Source organism: Myotis lucifugus, unplaced genomic scaffold (assembly GCF_000147115.1).
Source record: "Myotis lucifugus unplaced genomic scaffold, Myoluc2.0 scaffold_109, whole genome shotgun sequence".
Lineage (NCBI taxonomy): Eukaryota > Metazoa > Chordata > Mammalia > Chiroptera > Vespertilionidae > Myotis > Myotis lucifugus.
Window position 1 is genome coordinate 3,988,741 of NW_005871157.1, and position 20,631 is coordinate 4,009,371.

At 37.1% G+C, this 20,631-nt stretch overlaps 1 protein-coding gene across 8 annotated transcripts in view; it reads left to right on the top strand.

Annotated features, from left to right (window-relative positions):
* Nucleotides 1-19,999, top strand: part of CTDSPL2 (CTD small phosphatase like 2) — a 92,755-nt gene extending 72,756 nt beyond the window's left edge. For 4 of the 8 annotated variants that reach the window (XM_023757597.1, XM_006093121.3, XM_006093122.3 and 1 more), the window contains 5 exons: nucleotides 4,984-5,046; nucleotides 5,151-5,230; nucleotides 8,499-8,625; nucleotides 14,173-14,268; nucleotides 15,128-19,999. In XM_023757597.1, the coding sequence (XP_023613365.1) occupies nucleotides 4,984-5,046; nucleotides 5,151-5,230; nucleotides 8,499-8,625; nucleotides 14,173-14,268; nucleotides 15,128-15,193 (432 nt within the window). In that variant the 3' untranslated portion in view covers nucleotides 15,194-19,999. Of the gene's footprint in view, nucleotides 1-4,983; nucleotides 5,047-5,150; nucleotides 5,231-8,498; nucleotides 8,626-9,284; nucleotides 9,717-14,172; nucleotides 14,269-15,127 lie in introns of those variants that run through there. The other 4 variants (XR_002830350.1, XM_006093123.3, XM_023757596.1 and 1 more) reach the window with 4 other exon arrangements.
* The last annotated feature ends 632 nt before the right edge of the window (nucleotides 20,000-20,631 follow it).

The following is a 20,631-nucleotide window of genomic DNA, read 5'->3' on the forward strand; positions in this document are numbered from 1 at the left end:
AATATGTGTGTGTGTGTATATATAATGGCTGCTTTTACTTGAAAATTTTTCTTTTTTGCTAACTTTTGCTATACCAGTTATTTGAATGTGTTCAGCTTCATTTTATCCCATTTGGACTCTATAAGAAAATTCCTTTTTAAATTTATACTTAATTCAGTATAAGGTTTGTAGAAGCTTTTAGTTTAGGGATGTTTTTAAATTGTTTTTATTTTTATTGGTTGTGATGTTTTAGTGTTTCCCTACTCATCCCCTGATTGATCCATCTACAAATACTTTCCTCACCAGCCATCTAACTCTTAGTGGAACTGTGTGAAAAGATGACTGTGAAATCACCCAATGGGTTATAAAGTTGAAGCCTACGCAGGGCTTACCTGAGCACAACCCTCTTTTAGTGGAGAAGGTTGGAGTTTTGTGTCTATTCTCTGGTGTTGAGGTTAAGAAAATGTTAAGCAAGTTGAATAGTTAAGCTATCAACTGATACAATTCATTATTACTGTCCCTCTTCTAAAAATATAGCTTATAGCCATGGGGCTTTCTCTTTTAATTAAGGTTGCCCAATTCTGTCCCATAGAATCATTCCATCTATTTTCCTTACCATCCACTACTTTTAAATAGTAAGATGGATAATAGTAATAGCTATTGGTAGTTTCAATGTGACAGGCACTTTCCGTTCCAGGTGCTTTACATGCATTAATTTATTTAATCCTTACAACCCTATGAGATAGGCACTATTATACCCATTTTATAGATGAGAAAACTGAGGTGTACAGAAGGGTTAGATCTATGGTATCTTGATGTTTCACTTATTCGTACCATCTCATTCTTCACATTCCCCAGCTTTGTTAGTTTTCTTTTGTTGTTGTTTTGTTATTTTTTGTTAGTTTTATACTGCTTTAAATTCTTTCTGCTGATGAAATAGCATTCACAAATTATTTTTTAATTTAAAGATGCCATACTCTTAAGTGAGTGAGTTCCACTGAATTTATCTTTTTTTTTTTTTTTTTCGCTTACAACAGTGTAGTGATAAGTTCTAAGGATATCATAGAAAAATGATTACACATGTTTCTCTTCAAATATGTTAAGGTCATATTATCTGTGTACTTAAAACCATTTAGAAATATTTTTACAAAAAAGATTTACATGTAAGAAGTTTTGTTTTTTGCAGTCACTTGCCAACAAATTGAAACTGCTTATCTTTGCGTGTTTTATTTCCTTTTTTGTTCATGCTGTGAAAGTTATCTATAATAATAGATAAAAGTTTAGTAAACAAGCAGTCAGAAATTATTCAGTATATAGTATAATTTAACATTGCATACTTAGACATGAATATGTATTTAGACAAGAGTTTATCACACAATACTTATAATCAGTTTATAACTGGATTGCTGTTTTAATGACTGCTCTTATTAAATCTAGTTATATTAACTATTTATGGCCTATTAGTACCATCTATACACACACTTATAGAATATTCTCATTGTCTTAATGCCAAAGAAAGTACAGACTGTCAGGTTTCGTTCATCTCAAGTTTTGTTAATGTAATGTTATTTTTTTTGTTATATACTTATCACTTTTATATAAAATTAAAATTTTCGTAAAATCAGTCCCAATATCACTGTTTTGCTGATATTATTATAATAATAATAGATTTTATTTTAAACCTTGAGTAATGAACATACAAATGCCTATTTTGGGTAATAAGTCTTATTGAAGACATATCTGGGTATTCTTAAATAATGATTATTTCTTATAGCATTATACATTATTTTCAAACTATTAACATTTCAAACTATATTTGGTTTACTGATAGAAGATTAACACTATTTGTAATGTAGCTAGACTATGTCTTCAATAAGACTTATTACCCAAAATAGGCATTTATGAATGTGTTCATTATTCAAGTTTTAAAATAAAATCTATTATAATAATGTCAGAAAAACAGTGATAATATATATATATTCAGACTAAAATGAGACTTTTGGCCTAGTCTTACACTTGGGAGATGACATGGTTTTGAAGAGTTGCAAGTTTTGAAGGATGGTTGTTGAAATATTAAGTAGTGAAAGAATGTAGAAAATAGGAAGTAGGCAGCTCAGGACATGAATCTTTGTTATTTTAGGAGAAGAAAATAGAGTTGAGCATCTGTGGAATAGATTTTGAAGCATTTAGAAGCATGCCTTTGTGTGCATCTGTATGTTAATGTATCTCTGTGCCCTAACACAGTGATTGATTATAGCCTCATTATACATACTCTACAATCGTTTTTTATTTGTTTCCTACTGGACAGTACCTGCCCTCTATATATTTCTGCTTATATATATCCATCCAAATGACGTGGATCCTGCTGGTCTTATATCTCTATTTCTATTTTTCGTTCTGAGATTTTGCCTTTGCAGCAGATGGCAGAACCCCATGTTGTTCCAATCCTATCCCTGCTCACTGTAACTTTGTACCTTTCTTATATTCTTGTCTTTTTCACTAACCACTTCAGTTTCTGCTTATGTCTTTTAATCCTGAAACACCTCTGTTCAAATGGTGATGTTGTTCTCAGGATAGGAACTTTTACAGTCAACAGTTACTATATTTTACTATGGTAAGGAAACACCCTAGCAATATATTTCCCCATCTTTAGTGCCACCTTTCATCCTCAGTAAACAAGCACCTTTTGAAAATAATATCATTTAAGATGCATTTTATATTTAAATATAGTAGTTGAGTGCATAATGAGGTTTTAGTTTTGAACTAATCTGGAATCACTGTATAAGAAGTTGGAAAACGTCACTTATTATGCTTGTACAATATTATTTAAGTAGAACTATTCCTATAAAATGATGTGTGTTCATGTTCAGAGGAAACATCCCAAATTACAGAGGCCTTGCTTATTTTAGTTTACAATATGTAGAGCAAGTGATAACAGGGGTATTGAAAACATTTATACATATGTAAAAAGAAATATTTTTGGTTATTAAGTGCATGTAAGTGATAAAAACTTTAGCAACAATCAGAAAGATCTGATGTTTCAGGGTTTAGTATCCTCCTTGAGATGAGGTAATTACAAAAAAAAGTATTGGCAGAATTTATTTATTTTTTCTTGACCATAATAAATCTTTTCAAAACCCATAGTTAATAAAAAATGATTTGTTAGTTAAGGTAGTAATATAACTAAAATCTGTCAGTTACTTGGATTACCAAACAAGTAAGGTGTGTGGTTTTCAACCAAGGCCACAAAGTATACTAAATGTTTCGAGATGAAAATGTTAAAATTAATTAGCAACTCTAGTTAAAATTTTTGTAACTCATCCTAAATCATAGCGATTGGATACTGAGGATTTGGTTATTTTTATTTGCTAGGGATAGGAATACTTGGCTTACTTTGTTTTTGGCTAGTCAATAAATTGAGATAAAATGCCTAGTAGGATTACAAACAAGTATACCTTTATCATTCTAGTTTGGGGGTGGGGTCAGATGATATTAGTATATTAATGTTCAAAATTTGTCTTACATGAATGATCAAGTTGTGGAAAAAATTTATAGTTGTCCTTATGTAGTCATGTAAATTAGCCTGTTTTATCTATATTGCTTAACTTCAGGCAGTTCTATTTCATTTACTCAACTAGTTTTTATCAAGTACTATATATTTGGCATTGTTTTATACCCTTCGGGCATTGGAAATTACAAAGATTGGTAGTACATAGTCCCTAACTCCTAGAGTCCTTTGCATGATTTCACTGTTCTGCCCTTAAAACATTCCTAGAACTAGATTTTAATTTGTTGCCACCACAGTTTTTTGTTGTGTTTTTTAAAATCTCAATCCAAAGAATCGGGTAGGTGTTCTGCAAATGTTTGTTCATAGTATTTGAGGTTAATAATCACCTTTTTGAGTGTAGTACAAAATTTTCTTTTTATAAAATTTTGTCACAAAATGAATACAATTTAAAGGAGCCAGATCTTTTGTAAATCAGTTTTAGTGGTTGCTTATGGTTTATATTTCTGTGCTTTTTAAATATGGGAGTATATTACAAGAGCTACATTAAATGTAGGCAAGAAGACAGGCACAGAAATAAAGCAGTTCTTTGGGTGCTGTAGTCTTTCCTGATAGTGCTAATAGATTTTGACAACTTGTATTTGACTATCATAGTTTTATCTCAAGTAGTCAAGTAGTATTAATTTAGATGCCACATCTGAATCAGTAAATGTAGAAAAACAAACTTGATTTCTGAAAATATTCCAATTATTTAAACCTACCAATCCAAACATCTCTCTTTTTTTATGTATATATATTTTTATTGATTTCAGGGAGAGGGAGAGGGAGAGAAAGATAGAAATATCAATGATGAGAGAGAATCATTGATGGATTGCCTCCTGCATGCCCCCCACTGGGGATCAAGTTTGCAACCTGGGTGTGTGCCCAACCAGGAATCAGACTGTGACTTCCTGGTCCATAGGTCGACGTTCAACCACTGAGCCACCACAGCCAGGCCAAACATATCTTTCTTGAACATTATTTACCTTAATAGAAAATTGAAATAAAGCTATTCTTAGCAGGTGATTGTTGAGAAGAAATTCTGAGTAATTATTGAGGAAGGTCATTGAGATAGGTCAGCTAGAGATGGACACGCAGCCTGCCTAATAATTGGATGGATGCTACCTGGCTGGAAGATGGAGCTGATTGGTGGATCAAAATCTCAGAGGGAAACCTTTTATTTTTAGGTTAAATGTTTATTAAGAATTATATTCCATGAAGTACTATTGTATGCTGGTATTTAACTACTAAAGAATGAAATGATCAATGATTATTACCCTGCCAAAAGATTGTTTTAAGTGATTTTTGGAATGTAAAATACATTTTGAGTGGTAGTAAAATTTATTTCTTTAAAATATGAAATTTATACTATATCCAGAGTTAGAATATAACATATCTTATAAATAAGTTTGTTCTATTTTATGTGTTTATTTGCTGAAGCCATCTTTGTATTTCTTCAGGTTTATGTGAGATTAAGGCCATTCTTCAGGGAATTCTTGGAACGAATGTCTCAGATGTATGAGGTAAACATGCATGAGCTGAACAGCATAAATATTTTATTTTATTCAACATAGTACCCATATTTAGATCATGTATAATGATTACTTCTTTTCCCCTGAATTTATAGATCATTCTTTTTACTGCTTCTAAGAAGGTGTATGCAGACAAGTTACTGAACATACTAGACCCTAAAAAGCAACTGGTCAGGTAAATTTAATTAAGAAATAGTGGAAATGTCTGTCACACTGATCTATGAAATTACTATGATTATATTTAACTTTAATGGCCTTTTTAAGTTGGCTACATATATAGAGATTTGTCGTGCTGAATGGTGAAAATAAATGAATTTTTTAAATGCCCAAACTCTTAAAGAGTTCCTAATGCTATAATTCCAGACAGACGTTCTTTAAAAGGATACGAAGATCAAATGTATTTATTTATTGTTACATCTGTATCCTTACTTCTTTTGGGATTGGGGGAGGGAAGTAGGTGGAATTTTTCACTGTGTGCATGATGTTTTCATTTCCTTTATGTTGATATAATGCATGTTATGGCACCTTTTTAATGGCATAGAGAAATAAAAGTTAATTTTAACAGAAAGGATTAAATTAAACTCTCTTGCTTTTTTCAAGAGCAAATTTATCTTCCATGGAAAGAAAATGTTACATGAATCTAATTGGGAATTGCAGTTGGCTTAGTCATTCAGGTTATTCCCTGTGTGTGTGTCTGAGCCAGCAGATACAGTGTGTTCCTGGTTAGGTGGATTGCCTTGGGTAATTTTAAAATAGTTTGAAAATTAGTTAAACTGAGATATTAAGACTAAAGCAGTCTTATTGCATCCTATAAAATATGGGAGTTAATCTTTGAGTTTTTGACCAAGAGCTGAGAGTGATGCCACAAAAGGCTTATAACAACCTAATAGCTGGCTATTCATTTTCTTGAATGCTTGCTCCCATATTGTCTTAATGGAAAACCCTAAACTTATCTAAGGATTAAAATTTGTCCTTATAGTTAATTTTATTTTTATCTTTAATATAAGCAAGCTTTAGACATACAAAATAGAAAATGTATTTTTTATTCATAAGAGTATATTATAATTTATGCTCATTTTACCCAACTTCAACAAAAATATACAAATGATTTTGCTTTGATAATTCATTCTATTCAGTCCCTCCAGTGTTCCAGGGAATAGTGGTGAGCCACACAAGCCCTTCCCCTCTTGGAGCTTTCATTTTACTGGAGGACAAATTGTACTCATGCAATTATAATCTTATCCCTCTTTTAAATTAGTTTTCTAAAATATTCACATTTAGGAGTTTAAATTTATTTTATCTTGTTACAATTTGAAAACTTAAAACAGGAAAACCTTTTTGAACAATATATTGAAATCATTAGAGTGCTATAGAGAACTATCGATGTTGGTGACAAGGTAAACTCAGAAATTCCTATGATCTCTCAATCCCATGAGTCCAAATGCAAATTTGATGACTAGCAAAAAAATAAATAAAAATAAAAAATAACAAAAATATAGTTTCTTTCTAAAACTGCAAATGTATGCTATTGACTCTCGGATTTTTGAATACTGGAGAGGCTTCAGCTTAATTTAAAGTAACTGTTAGTATCCATATACATATTCAGTTGTCTCCTGACTTGGGTGAGCTTGCTGCTCGTGGGGAAAAAAGCATCGGTACTGACTTGCATGTACATATGCTCTATCTGCCTCTCCAATTGCCTCATATCTAAATGTTTATGCAAATAAAATTACTTAAATCCTTTTATTTAGTCTATTTTTTCAAAGTAGGACTGTCTTTAAGCCTTTTAGAGATAGATGATAATTTAATTAAAAGTATTTATAATGGGGAAAGAATTATTTATACTATATTTTGTCTGGTTGTAAAATTCTTAACTCTTTGCCATTACCACTGGCAGTGATTTTTTTTAAAAAATTTTTATTAAGGTATTACAAATGTGTCTTTATCCCCCATTATCCCCTCATCCCTCCCCCCCCCCCCCAGTCTTGCCCTCACCTTCACCCCCTGTCTGCATCCATCACTTGTGCTTATATGCATGCATGCAAGTCCTTTGGTTGATCTCTCCCTTACCCCCACCCTCCCCTACCTTCCCTCTGAGATTTGAGCATCTAATCGATGCTTCTCTGTCTCTAGATCTGTTTTTGTTGTTCATTGGCAGTGATATTTTTAAGGTTGAGGTTTGTTTGGGGGGGTGGTGGTGGTAGAACTATGACAGATTTTGTTGGTAGAAATTGCCCTTTTTTTAAAATTGCATGATTAAAAATACAGGTATGAATGAGTAGGCCTTAGCTTTTGAAAAATTGTTTAGTGGAATTAAGACACAAGGAAGCCCTAACCGGTTTGGTTCAGTGGATAGAGCATCGGCCTACGGACTGAAAGGTCCCAGGTTCGATTCCGGTCAAGGGCATGTACCTTGGTTGTGGGCACATCCCCAGTAGGAGGTGTGCAGGAGGCAGCTGATCGATGTTTCTCTCTCATCGATGTTTCTGGCTCTCTATCTCTCTCCCTTCCTCTCTGTAAAAAATCAATAAAATATATATTAAAAAAAAGACACAAGGAAGCCAAACCATCAAATTATTATACAGGACTAATATTTTTTAGTTCGGAATGAAGATTATATCATTATTACAGTACCTAAGTATAAAACCTTTAATAGCTTTGTTAAATTATACAGAATTTTTCAACTTAGCAGCTATCATTAGTGAAACATCAGTTTACATGTTATACTTAAATCTAAATTCATTTCATTCAGTCCTTGTTTTTTCAAATGACATACACACACTAAATTGAAAAATGAGTGGGAAAAGTTGAAATGATGGAATGTTTTGACCACCTTTTCTCAAAAACTATAAGGGAAACTAAAAACATTTTTTAAATGCCAACACAGAAACGTTCCTTCTTATATTTTCTATTCTGGCATGTACAGGGGTAGGGAGGCTGTGTGGTCTTCTGGTTAGAGCAAAGGACTGGGAGCCAGGAGGATTCTGGGTTCCAATGCGGGGCTAACCACTGACTTACTGTTTGACCTTGGGCAAGTCACCTGACCTCCTTGTGCCTCAGTCAACCATCTGGAAAATTGGTTTAAAAGCCAGGACCTTGCTGACAACCAGATGCTGCATCTGAACTGAGCTTTCTGGTTAAATAAATTACAAAAACAATTTACAGAGTTTTTAATCCCACTTTATTTATATAACATTTTGGGATAAACCATTTAAGACATGGTAATATTTGGTTGTAAGTTTTTAGTAATTGCTAAGAATTTTTATAGTAAAGCTATAGCCTGAAGCTTAGGCCCACATTTGTATATGAATTTCCTTTGTGACAAAATAATAAGACGTAACGTGTAAAGCCTATGGTGTGTGTGTGTATATGTTTCAGTATATGTTATACTTTTTAGAGGCTGCTTTTTTTTTTAGTTAATTTGTTTTTATTTTTATGTTTAGGCACCGACTTTTTCGTGAACATTGTGTTTGTGTACAAGGAAACTATATAAAGGACTTAAATATCCTTGGAAGAGATCTTTCAAAAACTATAATAATTGACAACTCACCACAAGCCTTTGCATATCAGGTAGGAAGAGGATTGCTAAGCAAATTCAGAATGGAAAAAAAGTCACAATGAGGACAAATGGTGCCAAACAGTATGATGGGGGAACAGAATTTTCACTGGAGGAATTTCCCTGTTTAGTGTCACATTTATAATTAGAAATGCCAAATTGGCATACTCCTTGTGGAAAAGTGTCTTTTAAATTGAGTACAACATAGCCCTAGCTGGTTTGGCTCAGTGGATAGAGCATCAGCCTGAGGACTGAAGGGTCCCAGGTTCAGTGCCGGTCAAGGGCACATGCCTGGGTTGTGGGCTTGATCCCCAGTAGGGGATGTGCAGGAGGCAGCTAATAAATGATTCTCTCTCATCATTGAAGTTTCTATCTCTCTTTCCCTCTTCCTTCCTCTCTGAAATCAATAAAGATATATTTTTTTAAAAAGATAAAGTACAACAAATAAAAATCTGAATAGTAAATGTGAATAAGAAGGGACAACAAGATAAACATTTAATAATAGCATTCTTATGAGTTATTACATCAGTAATTGTAAACATGTTTGAGAATTACAATAGCTTAACTATCTTCCTCTGGTCCATTTTTGACATTTTTTAATATTTTCATGGACTATTTTGTCAGTATATTTGTACCCTTTGTTAATGATTCTTTGAAATATAACTTTGACTAGAGACAAGCCACCCTTGCAAGATATATATTGTACATTATGAATGCCTTCATGTGATCCATTTGAGATTTCCTTCACAATCAATAGGTGCAGAATGGGGATGACGGAAGGTAGGTTGGGTATAGATAAAACAAGATTTGCCTTTAACTTGTGTTTTAAAATGTCCACTAAAGAAAAAGAAAGTCAGGTCAACTTCATATGGTTTTGAAATATGTTCAGTTTAGGTCACTACTTTTATTTGCTTGCATTTTGAAATGTTTTTAAGAATTTTCTCTTGGTGCCTAGATAAAATCATTTCAATTATCCTCAATCTCAAACAATCCTATATAATAAAGTGGTAATATTCAAGTTGACTGTCACACCATCGCAAAAGATGGCCACTGTCCCCACGTGGTCACAAGATGGTTGGCATTGGAGAGCAGTTGTGTGCAATCAGGCCAGCAGGGGAGGGCAGTTGGGGGCGACTGGGCCGGCAGGGGTGCAGTTAGTCGTTGATCAGGCTGGCAGGGGAGTGGTTAGAGGGTGATCAGGCTGGCAGGCAGAAACGGTTAGCAGGCAGGCAGGCGAGCAGTTGGGAGCCAGCAGTCTCAGATTGTGAGAGGGAAGTCCCTGTAGGATCGGGCCTAAACCACAGTCGGACATCCCCTGAGGGGTCCTAGATTGGAGAGGGTGCAGGTTGGGCTGAGGGACACCCTCCTCCCCCAGTGCATGAATTTTGTGCACCGGGCCTCTAGTGTTCTATATAAACGTTTAAAGACTCTTATCCCAGAGATTATCTATATATCCATAATAATAAAAGCCTAATATGCTAATTAGACCGGATGACCTTTCAGACAAAGCCGGGGCTGCAAGAGAAGCCTGGGTCCCAGGTGCCTGCCGGTGGTCGGAGGGAAGCCTGGGTCCTGGGTGCCAGAGGGAAGCTGATGCCGGCAGCTGGGGGAAAGGAAGGCCTACTCTTGCACGAATTTCGTGCATCAGTCTCTAGTCTATAATAATAAAAGCGTAATATGCTAATTAACTGGATGTTCTTCCGTATGAAGCCGGGGCTGTGAGGGAAGCCCGGGTCCTGGGTGCCAGAGGGAAGCCGGTTTTGGCAGCCGGGGAGAGGAGGGCCTACTTTTGTACAAATTTCATGCATTGGGTCTCTAGTCTATATATATAAAAAGCCAGTGACCAGAAGGCTGTAAGGACCAGAACTACCAGTCGCTATGACGTCCATTGTGTCCAGCAAACAGGCCTGATCGGGGGTTGGGCCAGCTGGCCAACTGCCTGCAGCCCCTCCCCCTGACAGGCCCCGCCTCTGATGGGCCCCCACCACCCTGATCGGTCCACAGCCCCTCCCCTAGCCATCTCCACCCCCCTATCGGCCCCCCACACTCCAATCAGGAGTAGGGCTGGCTGGCCAACCATCCATGGCCCCTCCCTCAGGTTGTTCACCCCCGATCAGTCCCTGCCACCCCATTCGGGGGTGGGGCTGGCCGGTCAACAGCCCCTTTCCACAGCTGGCCCCACTACCCCAGTCGGCCCACGGCCTCTCCCCCCAGCCAGTTCTGCCCTCAATCGGCACCCCCCACCCCAATCAGGGGCGGGGCTGGGCCTGCCAGACCCCACCCGTGCACGAATTTGTGCACTGGGCCTCTAGTACATCTACATATATAATAGATGAATATGCAAATTTGCCCAGTATGCTGTCACATTACAACTTCACAGGGTGGGCGTGGCTGCAGGGCTGTGGGGCGTCACTCTGGGTCTAAGTGTGATTTCGTCCTGCCCAGGCAGACTCCTCCATGGCCGCAGACAAATCCCAATGCCAACCTGGGGTTTACTAAACTTTACTGGAGCTGCTCCCCACACCCCTACCCACTGCCCCAAGACCACGCTTTCCCCAGCAGAGTGCTCCATGAGCCCAGTAGAGCGGGGGCTGCAGGGAGCCACGGATGGGCGGGGCCACCAGAGCCAAGCTCCTAGGGGTCTGAGGAGAGCACTTGAAGGAAGAGGAAGCTTTGGCAAAGCGGCCAGCCAGGAGCCGCAGTCAGGGGGTCTGCAGGCGTGCTGACAGTCCTGCGCCTAAGGGGCGGCTCCTTGCCCAGGAGCCGCCTTGCCCAGCTTTTGCGAAGTGGCCGGCCAGAAGGCGGGCGGCCCAAGGGGCACAGAGCAGTGCTGAGGCGGGGTGCACTGGAGCTGGCTTGGGCCATGGCAGGGTGCTGGTGGGCGGGGATCTGCCTTGCCTGCGGAGAGTGAGGTTCTGCAGTGGCCCCAAAACGCGGAAACAGGCGATGACTTCTGGCGTGAAAGGATGCCTGGGCGGAGAGGCGCAGAACCACAGCCCTGAGGTGGGGGTTGAGGGGTGGTGCCACCTCAGTGGAGGGGCGCGGCACTGCTTGGGTACCCCACTGCGGCGGTTTGGCGAAGCTCCCGGCGCTAACCGGGCCTCACCTTGGCCCGCGCACTTCTGCTCCCGCCTTGGCCCAAAAGCAAGCCTGCGCCCGCCCCACCCCCAGTTCCCATCGCACCTGAGTGCGAAGCCTACCACCTGCTCCACAGAAGGGGGGGCAGTAATGAATGGGGGCAGGGGCCGGGGGAGAGGAAAGAATGTGGACATCCACGATGAAGAGGTGCTTAAGAACGAGGCTCTAAGTCAGTGGTTCTCAACCTTCTGGCCCTTTAAATACAGTTCCTCATGTTGTGACCCAACCATAAAATTATTTTCGTTGCTACTTCATAACTGTAATGTTGCTACTGTTATGAATCGTAATGTAAGTATCTGATATGCAGGATGGTCTTAGGTGACCCCTGTGAAAGGGTCGTTTGACCGCCAAAGGGGTCGAGACCCACAGGTTGAGAACCACTGCTCTAAGTCATTATCTCACGGGGAGGTTTGTTCTGTTTGCCCCGTGGCTGTCCCTTAAGAAAGGCGGAGAGCGCAGTTGTGAGGGCTCCCTGCGTGCTGAGTCCAGTTCCACACCCAACTGAAAGTGGCCTCAGTTTCCTGGTGTGTAAAATGGATTAAGCGTGTACCAATGCCTTCACTGAGCTTTTAGGGCCAATTGAAATACTATATAAAGAAAATGAGTGAAGACGTGAGAAAGAAAAGGAAGGGTGAGCAACACAAAAGAAAGATTGGAAGGAACCTGTAAACCTATTGTCACTTAAATAGGGAATATAGTCAATAGTGTTGTACTGACGGTATGATGCCAGGTGGGTACTGGAAATATCGGGGAACACTTTGTAAAGTTTATGATTGTCTAATCTCTATTCTGTAACTAATATAAAACCTGAAACTAATACAAAATAATATTGAATCTAAAGAAATGAAAATAGGAGTGAAATTTTTATAAATTTCAAAGTTTAAATAAAGGCTGTAATGGAAGGAAGGGGGAGAAGAAAAATAGTGGTTTTCATTTTACCACTATTGTCTTTTCAGTACATGAAAAAGACAGTTGTCTTTATATGGTGCTTTTATACTTTTCTAAGTCATTATCTCATTTGATGTTAAGGGCAACTTAAAGATAAGATAATTATTCCCTCCACTATTCAAAGAAAGGAAATCTTGTTGTCTGGCCCCAGTGATTCAATCTTCAAGCCGTTATTGTAAAGCAGGGTTAGTGAAATTTTCTGTGAAGTGTCATATCTATACTAATAAAAGCCTTGGGGGTGATCAGGCCAGCAGGGGAGGGCAGTTGGGGGCGATCAGGTTGGCAGGCAGAAGCGGTTAGGGGCGCGATCAGGCAGGCACACAGGCAAGCAGTTAGGAGCCAGTGGTCCCAGATTGTTAGAGGGATGTCTGACTGCTGGTTTAGGCCTGATGCGGGATTGGGCCTAAACTGGCAGTCAGACATCCTGGGATCAGGCCTAAACTGACAGTCAGACACCCCCCAAAGGGTCCAAGATTGGAGAGGGTGCAAGCTGGGCTGAGGGACACACACACACACACACACACACACACACACACACCCCCCAATGCATGAATTTTGTGCACCGGGCCATATGTATGTGTGTGTGTGTGTGTGTGTGTGTGTGTGTGTAAAGCCTAATATGCAAATTGTCCCTCGGGAGTTCCACCTGGAGACTGGGAGTTCAGTTGCTCGCTATGACGTGCACTGACCACCAGCGTGTGGCGTGGAACGAAGGACAGCCCTGGCTAGCAGCCGGAAGGCCCTGATCGGCCCTGATCGCCAGCCAGGCCTAGGGACCCTACCCATGCACGAATTTCGTGCACTAGGCCTCTAGTTTACTTACAAAACAAATAAGGTTTGCAGTCTTGTTTTTAGAGTCTTCAGTGAACTAGTTTTGAGTCAACTTATGTTCCTGTGTTTCAGATTACCCTGCTATTTGTTGGGAATAAAACAATGAATGGGACATGGTCCCTGTGTAGAAGTATATGCTAATAGTATTCTTTGTTTAGACTGGCAGTACCCCTTCATTCACAGTACCTAGCATTGACTATAGGTAGCAAGAATTTTTACCTAGCAAGAATTAATAACTGATTCTTGAATGAGTAAAGAAATGTTTTTAGTTACGTTATGTTAATGCAAAACTTGTTAATGGATCTTTCTTGTTTAGTTTTATATACACTAAGAAGAAATTATGCTAAAAACCCAATTAGGCTTCAGGTTTTTTTCTTTTTTAGTTTTTTCAATCTATTGATTTTAGAGAGGGAGGGAGGGAGGGGAAGAGACAAACATCAGTTTGTTGTTCTGCTTATTTATGCATTCATTGGTTGCTTCTTGCATGTGCCTTGTCTGGGTATCGAACCCACACCTTGGCATGTTGGGAGGACACTCTAACCAATTGAGCTACCCTGGACAAGGCTGATTTCTTTTTTAAGCTTTTCCAAAGTAGGGAAAATGTAGGCAAAAAAGAGGATTTAATTACTTATTTATCATTTTAGCTATCTAATGGAATCCCTATAGAAAGCTGGTTTATGGATAAAAATGACAATGAACTCCTAAAATTGATTCCATTTCTGGAGAAGCTTGTAGAACTGGTAAGTATGTCTTAATTATCTTTTTCAGTTATGCTATTGGCTCAACTTTATTGAAATTGTTTAAATTTCTTTAAAAAGTCAGTGTGGTGGGAGATTAAGGGAAAGATTGAAAAGAATTATAAGGTTTATCAAACCTTAGAAATTACATTAAAATTTGTTTTAATGTATTTTTATTTTTATTGGTTTCAGAGAGGAAGGAAGAGGGAGAGGTAGAAATATTAGTGATGAGAGAGAATCTTTGATCGACTGCCTCCTACACGCCCCCTACTGGGGCTCAAGCCCGCAACCCGGGCATATGCCCTGACCGGGAATAATCAAATCATGACTTCCTGGTTCATAGGTTGAAGCTCAACCACTAAGCCACACCAACCAGGCCATAAATTATATTAAAATTATAAATATTTAAAAGTTTATAGATTGATTATTTTTATTTCACTGGGCTTCCTCTTGCAAGTCACTAACTACTTTTGTTAAATCTGTTTCATTTTGCTTTCATTGGTGTAGAATTATTGCTTATGCTACTAAAACTATTCTGGGAATTTTTTTCCTATATCCATGGATTAATTTTAAATTAATATATGAAATAGGATTCAATAGCTTAATGCTTGTATCTAACTTTTTGTTGAGCCATTTATTGCATAATTGTTCTTAAAAATTAAAACGTTGGTGGCAGTTTTTTTTACGTCTTAATTTAATTCTAAGTTAACTGCTTCTGTGTGGTACATTTATATTTGGCAAATAAAATGAGTTGGAAAATAGGTAGTGATATGTTTATCTGCAAAGTAAGAGTGTTCATAATGGTCTGAGGATCATATTTTTGAAATTATGTGGCCTTTAAAATGTCTCTTTCTCCGCACAGAATGAAGATGTTCGACCTCACATCAGAGACAGATTTCGCTTGCATGATTTGCTGCCCCCAGATTAAGTACAAAGACTTGTCAAATCATGAAGGGGGAGAGAATGCAGGACCCTTTTGGACTAAGACAAAACATTGCCATTACTGTTGAAATTTTGCATTTTTGTACCCCGTCTTGCTTTTCTTATCTTTGGTGCCCAATAATAATCAAGGGTTACAGAAAGAGACTTTATCTCAGATTGAATACATACAGTAGGTAGGCTAAAACAGAAGAGTCTTTAGAACTAGTGCAACTCCAGTGAAATTTTTTTATGTACAGGACATCTGCAGTTTATAAAGAATTCTGTTTCTGCCACCAGCAGTTTGACCTGTAGTCACACAGGATTTTATGATAATAACAGAGATGAAAATGGACTTTTTATTTTCTCTCTGTTTGGTGCTCTAAGTGGGTTTGTAGCCACTTTTCTGTTACTTTAAGATTCTCATTTCAACAGGAATGGCCAGTAAAAGTTGTTTTATTTTCCTGTTAAGGTTTATAACCTTTTTACATTTTTGACCTGTATTAGATTAGAATTTCATTATGCATTCCTTTTAGTTGAGGCGCTTCAGTTTTCTGGAAATAGTCAGTTTTTAGTTTTTTATTATATATTTGAATGGCCGTTTTCCTGCTTTGTCTGCCTGCATATTGTATATTTGTTTAAAAATATTCTCTACTTTTAGTCCATGTAAGTTTCATTTAGAAAGACATGCATTTATATTTTGTTTCTGTAATATTCTACTGTAGGTGAAATCTTTTCAAAAATCAAGAGACTGGGTAGGTAAGAATATATGAGTAATATTCAAATGATTTAAACCATTGTGATGGCATGTGTTTCCAAATGGTAATATCTTGCAATGGCACACAGATTTAATGGATAAAGGTATACCTCAGACTTCACTGTGCTTACCAATCTTTGAGGAGAATGTGTTTGGTCACCTTTTAGGCTTGATTTGGTTACTGCTGCCTTTGGTTTCCTCCAGGAATGAAGTACTCAGCACAGTGATTCGGTATTTTTAATTATTTTGCATGGGCTGGTAGTACCTCTGTTATGCTCTCGGTTACAATCAATTTAAAACTCTGTGTAACAGTCTTGGTACCTTACAGTAGCTATGCATAATCCTGTGGCACAGTAAACTCCCAAGCCACCAATGCAGTTAATATGCTCTCATAGTGGGTTTTCTATACTATATGAAAATAGTCTTCAAGCCTTGGTTCTCTAATGCAGCTACCACAAGAGGTTGATATTTTTATAGTGGCGTGTAATCTTCTTTTCGGGAGGCTTTTTATGGAAGGTAGAATTTGTAAGGTTAGTATGCTTTGCCTCTCAACTGCATTAACATGCCACAGGCTCAGACTGTTTTTGTGTAAAGGATGTCAAAGAACGGCACTTTTTCTAAAGAGAAGTTTGATATTTTGTATGCTTGTTAAGAAAGTACAGTATTGGAAATTAAAGGTGGACAACTGATAATTGAGGAGTATGTCACTTAATTTTTTATGTATATTACCTGTTTACTTGTACAACTTACTGTACAAATTACATGCAGCTTCATTTTCAAATGAATCCTTAAAATAAGGAAATCTTTTTAGGAAAACATTTAATTTTTGTATTTTTGATTTTAAAGGCATGAGTTATGTCAATTTTCAGTGTATTAATGAAAATTTTAACTTTTCATCAGGTTGAGTGTTTTCTTACTATATTATCTGTTGTGTATGTAGTTAGCATATTGTGTCACTGAACTGTTTAAAAATCTAGCATGTAGAGCAAGCCTGTTTTGTGGAAAATCCTTATTCATTAAATAATCATGGCAGGTTTTCTGCAAAAAAGAGCAGAAGCATTTGCAATTCAGAATACTGGTTTTTTTGTTTCATTTTTGTTTTAATTTAAAGAAAGGTATTTTGCTTGCAGGAAAAAATACTACAGATTCATTTTAATGAGAATCTTTGAGATGTATTTATCTTTAGGGCATCTGGGCATCTTTATGCTGTTTGTCTTCTGTCTTTCTTGAAATAAAATGTACATACGTTACCTTTACATATGCTCTTGCTCAAAATTGTGAACCTAGTTACATTTCTCCTTGCTCCCTTTTTATGCTCAAACAGCAAAATCCAAACTTATACAAGATCTAAACTTTCAGCATGCATTATAATTGCTGAAAGCTTTTCTGATTAAGTAAATACAGTCTCAAAGGGCTTTCCCATAACTTAAAGGGAAATGTAAGCACCTATACCACTGTGCCTGTGGGCACTTTAAATGAACACCCACTTTAATCATCTTGTTTTAATAGTAAAGCTGTTTTCAGTCCCGTGCTAGGGAGAGTTCCCTAAAATAGACTGACAAATGAATCAAGCATAACAAGATTCTGTAAAGAAATAAACGAAGGGAAATTTTGTGTGGCCTGAGAAAATTTCTTGAGACCAATTTATATATATATTTTTCATTACCTGACTTGAGTCATTTTAAATTTAATACAGAATTTTAAATAATTTATAGAGACAACTATCCAGCTTCCTTCCACGTTAATGTTTTATCGTCTCATTACCCCTTTTCTTTATCTGTTTATAGATGTTATCTTAAACACTTCCACTTGGTTAAAGCGGAGGTGTATATTTTGTGAACCTGAGATGTGCCCAGCCCCTACAGTTCACAGTAAACACAGACTCTTAAAAACTGACTATAGTAAATGCAGGAGAGATGGCTACCTGTAAAGACACAGCAAAAGTGACCTATATACACATTACAACTCTGAAGTACATATTATAATTGTGATATTTCCAGTGATAAATGTCTGACTTTTAAGACATTCTTTTAAATATTTGTATTATTGTTAGAATGTTTTAATCAGTTATGTTTTTTAATTCCATGTAATATATGTAGCCCTAATAAGATTTATATCACCAAATTTCTCCTTGGGTTTTAAAAGAATTAATAACAATTTAAAATCATAAATTGTTTTATATTAGCTAGTATGTATATTTATTTACCCAATGGCTTTATCTTGTTTCCCAAAATTTGGGGAGAATTTGTTGAAAGCATTGTGACTTCTATAAATGGCTATTTTCTTGTAACCGTCCGTGAAAATGTATGTGTACTTTTTTTTTTTTTTTCATTTCTCTGGTTTTTCTGTTTTGTTTTTAGGGTTAAACATAGAATGTTTTTTGTTTTTTTTTAAGTTCTCTTTGGCCAATGACTTTTTCAGCTAGATATTACTTTCGTTCAACGTTCTAAAGAAGTTCATTTTTCATTGTTTTGTTCAGTCAACTTACCTGAAAAACAGAGACTTCATCTCATCAATGAAGAAAGTATTTCATTATTCCTACAAATCTTTACAGCGAGCACAGAATTCTTCATAATAAGGACCAGATCTTTTCCACATCTGTGTCAATCACATAAAGCTGAAATGTAAAGGACACTGAAGCCTTCATTTATTGTACTAACATGGTGGTGTTATATACTACATTATTAGCTAGTTAAGGTTTTCTGACCTAATTTCTCTGTCTTCCTAGATATTTATTTGTTATCTCTTTTAATCGTGTGTATCTAAAATTAACTTAGTTAATAGTTACCCATCAAATAACTATGCCAAGCAACTAGGAAAGAATGTTTATTTTATTTCCCCTTATAGGGGAAGAGTGGACTGGGAACAAAAATGTATGGGCCAAAAGGCCTTAGGTTGTCATTCATTCACTTTCTTATTCCTCTCATGACCTATGTTCAAGTATAGTATTTTTTCAGTGTTGATGTGCTTGATTATGTCATTACTTTTCATGTCTTCCCCTGAGTTGAAAGCCTGCTAGGAACCTGTATGGAATACATTTTTAAATATTCAGAATAAGAACCACAAAACTCAGTATCTTATATTTAAATGCTCCTTAAATTATTGGAATCCAAGTCTCACTCACTAGGATACATTTTTATAAAATGTTTCTCTGTATCTTGAATTGAAATTACTTGCCCAGAGGCAAGAGTTCTTGGGATAATGTGTTTTGAGAAATTTTTTAAAAGGGGATAAGAAAGCAACAAGTTTATACTTTATGGTTTTGATATTAGTTAGTATTTTAAAATTCATTAGTAGTTCCCAAACCTGACTGTTCAATTAGAATTACTCTGACCTTTGGAAATAGATTCCTGAGGCCTAACCCCTGCAAAATTGTCTCATTGGGTCTATAGTGGGGCCTGAGAGTTCTGTATTTCTTTTTTAAGCCCTCCAAGTGATTCTAATAACCAGGTTTGGGAAATCACTGTTTTAAATGTGACAGTGGTTTGAGAGTAGGCAACAAAATAAAAGTTTACCGGACATCTTTGTGGTAGTTTTTCTTTTTTCTTTTATTTTAAACTGGGACCAGATTTCACAGAACTTATTCAAGATACATGGAGGAATAATAAAGAAGATGGAAGCTACTGCTCACTATTCTTTCAAACTTTTAAGAGTTTGCATACCTAGCACTTGGAATAGTTGATCATATACACAGCTGAAGGACATATCCCTGAATGAGACCATTATATATAAATTGTAAAATATTTCACTATTTTTTTATTTTATAAATCTTTGTAGAAATAAGCAATGAAATACTACTTTCATCTTTTGAAATGGGATTTTTCAAGGCATTGTCCTTTCGGCATTAAGGTAGGGGGAAGTTAATATTCTCTCTGCTTTTTTCCATGTGAATCAATATGAAGTCATGGACATTTAAAAATCTCAGTTCAATTTCTACATATTTACTATGCAGTATAGCCATGAACAAGCAATGTAGATTTAGTTTTCTCATCTTCAAATGCCCTGGTCACCCTACCTCACAGGGTTGTTGTGGGGATAAATAAAACTTTTATGGAAACACTTTTTTTTATGATATTTTATCAGCCATTAGAAACACTAATATCTAACAACTTATTTGCACAGTGCTCTTTTGGTTTACAAGTACACAATTTTTTCATATTTCTTTCCCTTTTGATGCTCTACAGGACAGACCTGTAAGGAATACAGAGCAGGTTAGAGATAAGGTAACTGAGGCTCACAGAGGACTGTGACCCAAGACCTCATAACTGTTATGGGAGATTGAATTCAAGTATCACTGCAATATGCTAGCTCCCAAGGCCTTGGCATTCTTGTATAAGCATGTCTGTTACATAAATACAAAGTGTTCTCAAGTTTATAAATCAATTTATCCAACAAAGTTCTTATAAAGGAAGGTAATTCAGTGTAAAAGTTGTTACAAACTAACTAGAAGGAAATTCCAACTTTCTAACATGCCACTTTTATCCTATCTAATAAAGAGAGGATATGCAAATTGACCATCACACCGTAACAAGATGGCTGCGCCCTCAGCGGAAGCAGGAATTCTGTAACACAAGACGGCTGTGCCCACAGTGGAGGCCGAGTTACCTTAACGAGCAATCAGGGACCTGAGGCTGCGCTCCCCACCCAGCGGCGCTTGACGGGGGTGGGGCCAGCCAGGTCTGGGTCTCGGG